Source organism: Mastomys coucha, unplaced genomic scaffold, assembly GCF_008632895.1.
Source record: "Mastomys coucha isolate ucsf_1 unplaced genomic scaffold, UCSF_Mcou_1 pScaffold21, whole genome shotgun sequence".
NCBI lineage: Eukaryota > Metazoa > Chordata > Mammalia > Rodentia > Muridae > Mastomys > Mastomys coucha.
This window is the reverse complement of record NW_022196904.1, coordinates 16242753-16250542: the sequence shown is the minus strand read 5'-3', so window position 1 is coordinate 16250542 and position 7790 is coordinate 16242753. Positions and strand designations below refer to the sequence as shown.

The 7790-nt window shown below is 50.7% G+C and overlaps 2 protein-coding genes across 3 annotated transcripts in view; one reads left to right on the top strand and one right to left on the bottom strand.

The window, feature by feature from the left end:
* The window catches only part of Snrpd2 (small nuclear ribonucleoprotein D2 polypeptide), a 4399-nt gene extending 1824 nt beyond the window's left edge, over positions 1-2575 (bottom strand). Inside the window, exons 1-3 of one of the 2 annotated variants that reach the window (XM_031385529.1) lie at positions 2451-2575; positions 2069-2253; positions 582-761 (exon numbers count right to left, since the gene is read on the bottom strand). In XM_031385529.1, coding sequence (XP_031241389.1) covers positions 582-761; positions 2069-2070 — 182 coding nt within the window. In that variant the 5' untranslated portion in view covers positions 2071-2253; positions 2451-2575. Of the gene's footprint in view, positions 1-581; positions 762-2068; positions 2254-2407 lie in introns of both variants that reach the window. The other variant, XM_031385531.1, reaches the window with a different exon arrangement.
* Qpctl (glutaminyl-peptide cyclotransferase like) overlaps positions 2573-7790 on the top strand; it is a 9113-nt gene continuing 3895 nt past the window's right edge. The window contains exons 1-4 of the mRNA XM_031384118.1: positions 2573-2976; positions 3437-3580; positions 5403-5684; positions 7551-7761. Of these exons, the coding sequence (XP_031239978.1) occupies positions 2767-2976; positions 3437-3580; positions 5403-5684; positions 7551-7761 (847 nt within the window). The 5' untranslated portion in view covers positions 2573-2766. The remainder of the gene's footprint in view (positions 2977-3436; positions 3581-5402; positions 5685-7550; positions 7762-7790) is intronic.

Here is a 7790-nt window from a genome sequence, read left to right as displayed (position 1 = left end):
CTGGACAGCCAGGGCTATACAGAGAAACCCTGTCTCGAAAAAAAAACAAAAAGCCCCCAAAAAAAAACCAAAAAAGAAGTATAAATGTCAGAGAATCCCTCTGCCCACAATACACAAAAGCCTCTGCCATATCTGCAGCCAGTCGGAGCTACACAGTTAAGACCCTGCCTCAAAACAAGCTAGAAAGCAATATAAGATATTTGATATTGATGTCTGGCCTACAGATGAACAAATCAATTATTGTAACTCCAGTTCCTTCTCCTGCCAGGGGATCTGATTGACTTCTGAAGGTACTAGACATGTCTATAGTGCACAGACTTACATGCAGACAAAACACCTAAACACATAAGATTTAAAAAAAAAAAAAAAAAAAAAAGGCTAAGCATTGCCACTTTCTAATTTTTTGAGCTGGGCCTTGCCATGTGACCCTGGCTGGCCTTCAACTCATGGTGATTCCCCCTGAGTGCTGAGATTAAAGGTGCTTTGTCACCGTGCCCACCTTATTATGATGATTCTTTTGGAATGACCTACCTTTCAGGCCCCTCAACCCCAGCCCCAGCCCTCCCTGAGACAGTGCTCACCTGTCAAAGGCCTTCACCCGGCCCAGCAGCTTCTTGTTGTTTCGACAGTTAATGAGCACTTGTGTGTTGTTCTTGACCGACTGCGTGAGCACTGACAGGGGACCTGTGTTGAATTCCTCCTCCTCCCGCTTCTGCAGCTCCTCTGGGGTCATCTCACTCTTGGGTTTATTGAGGAGACTCCTGAATAGAGAACCCAGGGGTGAGATGGGTTCAAGTTGGAAGCATAAGTGATCAAAGCCACACTGTCCAGCGTCTCCCCAGTCTGGCCCCCAAACACCCTTCCTGGTGCAGTCTTTTCTGGAGGCAGGAGAGACATTTCCAATTTAACCTGCTCCAGCTCATCTACCAAACCTCTTTCACCCACTGTGAACCTTGAATTCTCAATTCCCCTGTCTCCATTCCCTAAAGTCGGAGATTACAGGGGCTCACCATCATGCCTGGCACTTGATTCTTCTTTCAAACCTTACTCTATCCTCATATCTTGTCACCTGTCTCCACAATATATCCAAAACGTGGCCATTTCTATCCACAACCTAAACTTCAATCACATCTCTCCTCATCCTCTGCCCCACCCCACAATGTCTCACTGTATAAGCCTGGCTGCCCTGGAACTCAAAGACTTGTCTGTCTCTGCCTCCAGAATATTGGGAGTACAGGCATGTGCCAACTATGTCTAGTTTGTGTGAAGCTGAGGACCAAACCCAGTACCTAGGGTAGAAAAGTACTCTATCCATTGAGCTAAATCTCCATCCCAAGTATTGGGCTTTCAATGCATCATTTCTTTCCTACTCAATTCTCCATCCACACCCCTGATCATCTAAGGCGTATTGTATGTACTTGTTTATTACTCTATGTCTTTCCTACTCCATTCTTTTTACAAGCCCCAGGGAGATTTTTTTCCCCCTTGGTGGCAAGGACCTTTTATTTACCATATGTTTCACTTACAAGCAGTCTATATAACATCTGATCAATGAATAATAAACACGCCAAACCACTGCAGTAGCCTGCTACTGACAGTCTCTAATTAGGTTCAAAAGCTCTAATTTATCCTGGCTACGTCCCATACTTTTCACTATTTCTAACAGTACTTCCTTCCCCGCCAAGCTCTTTATCCAATTACTATTACTTTTGTAAGCGGTCTCGCTGTGAACCTGGCCAAGACCAACTAGCGATTCTCCTGTCTCAGCCTCTCCGGGCCTGGGATTCCAGGCATGTGCCATCAGACCCAGTTTTCTCTCTTTACGGTTCACTTCCACGAGACTCAGTACCTCGGAGAGTTTTACGCCCGATAGGGAATAAAGCTGTCCCCTCTCCGGAACTCAAGGTCCGAGGCCCCATGCCCGTTCTCAAATACCCCAGAAGGAAAAAACCATTACTTTTGCCCGAGGAAGTCTACCCTCAGCTATGAGCACCCCATCTCGACCGTTATTCAGCTAAACTGTCCCCCTCCATCTCCCTGGCCCCACCGAAGCCCGGCCCGGCCTCACATGGTGGAGGTTTTGCTCGCAGATCACTCCCGCCTACAAGCGCGTTGCTCAACCCTTCGGAGTACAGGGAGAGAAGGGCGGGTCTTCCGTCTCCTGCGGCTCACTTCCGTCGGCGCCTGCGCAACCAAACCCCAGCGGTTGTGGGCGTGTCCTGTTGCCATAGCGACCTCTCAGGCGGCGCGCCCCTGTAGAAAAGGCCGAGAGGGAGGATTTGAAGCTTCCGAGGACCACAGTAGGGTGTCTGCCCGTGAGGAAAATAAAACTGGGTCTGGCTAAAATTATCTTCCCGTCTAGCCGTCTAAGTTGGAAGATGGAAAACACAACCCCGTTTCCAAATACCCGCCGACACTTTTCTCGAGGGCAGGGCTTCAGGCAAACCAACCGGCTCCTTGTTTTAGGGATGGATGCCGCCCCTTTTTCCTTGAGCGACAGTTTCTCGATCGACTTCCGTGAGGGGCGTGGCCCCGCGCCGGGTAAGGTTTGGCTCCTTCGGTGCTCCTCTTCGGTGGGGGCGAGCCTTACGGGTTCCGCGCTCCCTTCTGGGTGATGCGGCGCTTAGGAGAGCCAATCGCAATCGTCTGGGGGCGGGGGAGGACGCAGTTGCTCTGCTTCTCTATTGGGTTTTGTAACCTCAGAGAGGCGGATCTTGGCCTAAACTCAAACCACCGTACGGGGATTGGTTTCGGGGCAAAGCTGCCATGAGTCCCGGGAGCCGCGGGCGGCCCCGGCAGCGGCTGGGGGATCGCGGCCTCCTGAAAGCACCCTCACTCTCCAAGCGCCGACTTCTGCCGCGAGTGCAGCTCCTGCCCCTGCTGCTGCTGGCGCTGACTATGGGCTTGGCTTTCTATATCGTCTGGAATAGCTGGCACCCTGCGGTTGAGGAGGTGTCACGGAGCCGGGATCTGCGGGTGAGCCCTGGCTGGGGCCCAGCCGGCATCATCTCTCTCTTTCCCTTCGTATTGAGTCTCAGGTTAGCGTGGCCTCGTCGTTTGGCCCTTGCCGCCTGTGCCATTTCTTTATCCATCACTTGAGCGCGTGTCCCCACCCGACAAAATAAGGCTTCAGGTTTGTTTTGTGATAGACCCCTCTGAAGATGACGAGTCAGGAAGCAACACGGGTAGATCTGAGTTCTATGCCCAAGCCATCTATTTAGAAGCCTCCATCACCCATTTGCAATTTCCTCGTTAGGACTGCGGTAGGCAGAACCAGACTTGCTTTGAAGATTTCTCCCAATCTAGGAAGTCTTTGATGCTGGAGACTGCATTATCAAGCAGAGGCAGGACTCCTAGTGGGTGCAACAGCGCCCAGGATGGGGTGGGAATGGGGTTATTTTCATTTTTCTTTTCCCCATCCCATTTCCCAACCAAGGTCCCGCTGATCGGAAGCCTTTCAGAAGCTAAGTTGCGGCTGGTGGTAGGGCAGCTGGATCCGCAACGTCTCTGGGGAACCTTCCTGCGTCCCTTGTTGATTGTGCGACCCCCGGGTAGTCCTGGCAATCTCCAAGTGAGAAAGGTAAAGAGTTTTATTTTCAACCTCTAACTTCCATTCCCCAGTCTGTCAGGAAATGGAACTCAGATCCCAAAACAGCCAGGAGGCAGACTAGGGATCTGATGGGGTGGGGGGCAGGAGATGGAGAAAAGGGGGGTAGGGGAGTGGTGGTGGTGGTGGTGGGTGAACCAGACTAGATTCTCTTGGTGGTACACAAATCCCACACTATACAACCCCCCCCACCACCACCAAAAGTTTACCCTATATTAGGTAGAAGCAGTGTACTCTCTGGTGAGGTCGGAACTAATAAGATCTCCATTATACAGATGAGGAAATGGAAGTTATTACATTTTGTCCAAATCCCACAGCTAATTAAAATTAAAATCCAAGAAGGTTGCTTCAGAATTAGTGGCATGGTGCCATTCAGATACTGTGTTTAGGATCCACCTTAGTTGGACTAATTTCTTAACCTCCTTGGGACTCAGTTTCCTCATCTTCAAAATGGGGACATTCACTGACATTGTGGATTTCATAGGGATCCTAAGACAGGGTTGGCACAAAGTGAGAACTTTTTAAGAGGAAGTCAGAGCATGGCTCAACTTGCTTAGAATTATCTGATGTAAGGATGGAGGTGTGGCTCAATGGTAGAAGGCTTGTCTAGTATTCAGCATTTGGGGGGGGGTGGCTGTGGTTGTATAAGCATCATGCAGGAAATCCTGGGACTGATGCTCAGCACCATGGAGAGAGACAGCAAGAGGGAAAGGGTGGAAGTGAGTTAGTTGAAAGCTGGCCTACAGGTGATTTTGGAAGAATTAACATGAGGGGAGAGAGAGGGAGAGAGGGAGAAAGAGAGAGAAAGAGAGAGAAAGAGAGAGAAAGGGAGAGAAAGGGAGAGAGAGAGAGAGAGGGAGAGAGAGAGGTAGAGAGAAGGAGAGAGAGAGAAGGAGAGAGGTAGAGAGAGAGAAGGAGAGAGAAGAGGAGAGAGGGGGAGAGAAAAAGGGGGAGAGAGGTAGAGAGAGAGAGGGGGAGAGAGAAGAAGAGAGAGGTAGAAAGAGAGGGAGAGAGAGGAGAGAAAGAGGGAGAGAGAGAGGGAGAGAGAGAAAAAGAGAGAGGGAGAGGGGCAGGCTCTCTCCCCACACCTGGGTGTGATGGTGGTCTGGATCTATAGTCCTGTGGCAGCCAGGTGAACTGGGTTCCTGAAAGAAAAGTTGGGCTCTTGGAATGGGGGATAGGATGGCGAGAGAAATAAGGAGACCAAGACAAAGTTCCCGATCAAGGTCTGATGTTGACCTAAAAGACTCAGTATTTATAGGAAAGGGAACCATCCCCCTCAATGCTGGATCTGGTCGACTCAATAGCATCTTGTTGCTAGTCAGAAACTCGCCAGGCAGGAACACTCAGTAATGCAGCAGATGGTGGCTTCCTGTAGAAAACTTCAGAAGGACAATAGAGTTCTTTTATCTCAGAAAACTCTACCCTAGGTGAGCCAGCTCAGTCACCAGAGCAGTGACTGGGGGAAGGGTACATAATCCTATCATTCTGGAAGAAGAAGCATGATCTGGAGTTCTAGTCCAGCCTAGGCTACACAGCCTAGTCCACAGCCTGGACTAGATAGTGGGAATCTGCCTCAAAATAAGCCATGACAAGTTTTGTTGCTATCAAGAGGTATGGTTCTACAGCTGCCACCCAGCTGCTTCTCAGCAGAAGTCTATGTCAAGGGAACGACATGAACCAAAGTGGGACTTTCTAGTAACCCAGACTGCTCTGCGTGGCTCCAGTCACAAGACCCTTCTCCCCACCTCCTCCCCAGTCCCTGTCCACCTTCCTACCTCTCTCTTGCCACTAGTTCCTGGAGGCTACGTTGCAGTCCCTATCGGCAGGCTGGCACGTGGAACTGGACCCATTCACAGCCTCAACCCCCTTGGGGTCACTGGATTTCGGGAACGTGGTGGCCACACTTGACCCAGGAGCTGCCCGTCACCTCACTCTCGCCTGCCATTATGACTCCAAGTTCTTCCCTCCTGGGTTGCCTCCCTTTGTGGGGGCCACAGATTCAGCTGTGCCCTGTGCCTTGCTTCTGGAGTTGGTCCAGGCCCTGGACGTCATGCTGAGCAGAGTCAAGCAGCAGGTGAGGAGTTGGGGAGGGTTGTCTATCTTTGGCCCACATCCTCGGTTCCATCTGTTATATTTTCCCTTTTTGATAGAGGGTTTCACTATGTATCCCAAGCTAGCCTTGAACTCAGTCATTCTGCACCACCCTTCCAAGCCGTGACACGGCAGATCTGGGCCACCAGACCTACTGTCATCCTTGTTTTCTTCAAGTCCCAGCTGTGTCTCACGTGGGCCTTCCTAACATCAAATTCAAGAATGAATTTGAACTTGTGACCCTCTTGCCTTCATCTCCTGAGTGCTGGCATTACAGTCGTACCTGTACCACGGTGTCTTATTTATGCTATTCTGGACACTGATCCCAGGGCTTCACACACCCTCAGTAAGGCTTTGTCAACTGTGCTACATCCGCAGTATCCCACAGGGATCTACATCCTAAATGGCAGATCCTGCCCTCTTGTGTCTGGAGACTTCTCCCATAGACCCCTAACATAGGTCACATCCTAACCCTAAGCCAGAGAGTCCTAAGGATAGACCTGAGGTGCAATCCACTCTAGCCACGTCCCTTTCAGTGTCCCTCCAATCCAGAGGCTTCGTTTCCACCTCATTAGCATTTGGTGTTTGCTTTGTAAAGCTCACTTCTCACTAAGGTTTGCGTCCAGTCTCAGCAACGCTCTTACCCCACCCCCTTCACCCTCCCCGCGCCCTTCGAATCCCCCCCCCACCCCCAAGCAACCTTCGGGTCACTGCCCATTCCTCATGGTGCCAATGACTCGATGACTCGTTTTCTCTAATCTCATTATGTTCCATGATGCGGACCTGGCTTCTCCTTCCTGTTATGTCTCCCCGAGTCAGAATAAAGTTCAACATTAGCAGAGATCTGTGGAATGAATGCAAACACACATTTCATCAAGTCTCCCTCTTCCTCAGACCCTTTCTTTGGTTCCCCAGTGCTTCTGTTACAAAACAAAGCCTGAAAACTGTAGATCTTCTAACCCCCCTGCCTTCCTCTCACAGCCCTCTGGCTCCAGCTCTGGTCCCTGCCATCCCCTTGCCTGGGAATACTGTTCGCTCTTTGCTAGGTCAAGTCCCATCAACTCACTCTCAGTGCAGACTCCTGTCCAATGAGTCAGTGGCCTCAGACGGCCAGATCAACCTGCAGCCTCCTGGACCCTCAGAAGCTGGTCATCTTGGAAGCATGTGTCCTAATTGTGTTTTGCTGTTTGTACAGTGGGTCTGTCTGTCTGTGTGTCTGTCTGTCCCAGCTAGACTTAAATAATAATAACCAGTTCTTACAGACCTGGATTCAAATGTGATCCTGTGAACAGAACTGTTAACCCCATTTAAAGATGAAGAAGTTGAGCCCACCCTGGTGGCTAAGGCCTGTAATCCCAGCTCCTCCAGACACGGAGGCCTGAGGAGCAGAGAAGTTCAAGGCCAGTCTGGGCTACAGAGTGAGCTCAAGGGTAGCTTGGGCAATTGGATGAAACCTTGCATGTCTAGCATATGGGCATCCCTAGAGCATTCTCCAGCAGCACAAAAACATAAAAACAAAACAAAACAAAATAAACTGGGCGTTGTGCTGGGATTACACCGGTAATCCCAGGTAGAGAGTCAAGGGGGATCGAAGGTACAGTCCAGCTTGGGCTGGCCTAGATTTTATTTCAGAACAAAACAAAACAACAACAAAAAGTTACTTTATCTAACAACCGCCTATATCATGGATTTGAACCCAAGCCTCTGGCTCAACCTGTGACTTCTGTCACCACACTGCATGAATGAGGACACTTGGTTTGTCCCGCCCCAGCTGTGCAAATATATAGGCAGGGCACATGGGTGGGCCAATGCCAAGGGTTGGTGCTGATTTGGTGGCTTGCTCCTATAGGCAGCACAGGTGACCCTGCAGCTGTTCTTCTTGGATGGGGAGGAGGCGCTGAAGGAGTGGGGACCAAAGGACTCCCTCTATGGCTCCAGGCACCTAGCTCAGATCATGGAGACTATACCGCACAGTCCGGGCCCCACCAGGATCCAGGCGATTGTAAGATCCATTCCTCTGGGCTCTGGAGCAGGAGGCAGGGCGGGGGAAGGAGGGGTGGGTGAGTATACTGGACTCAGCTCTGGAGCA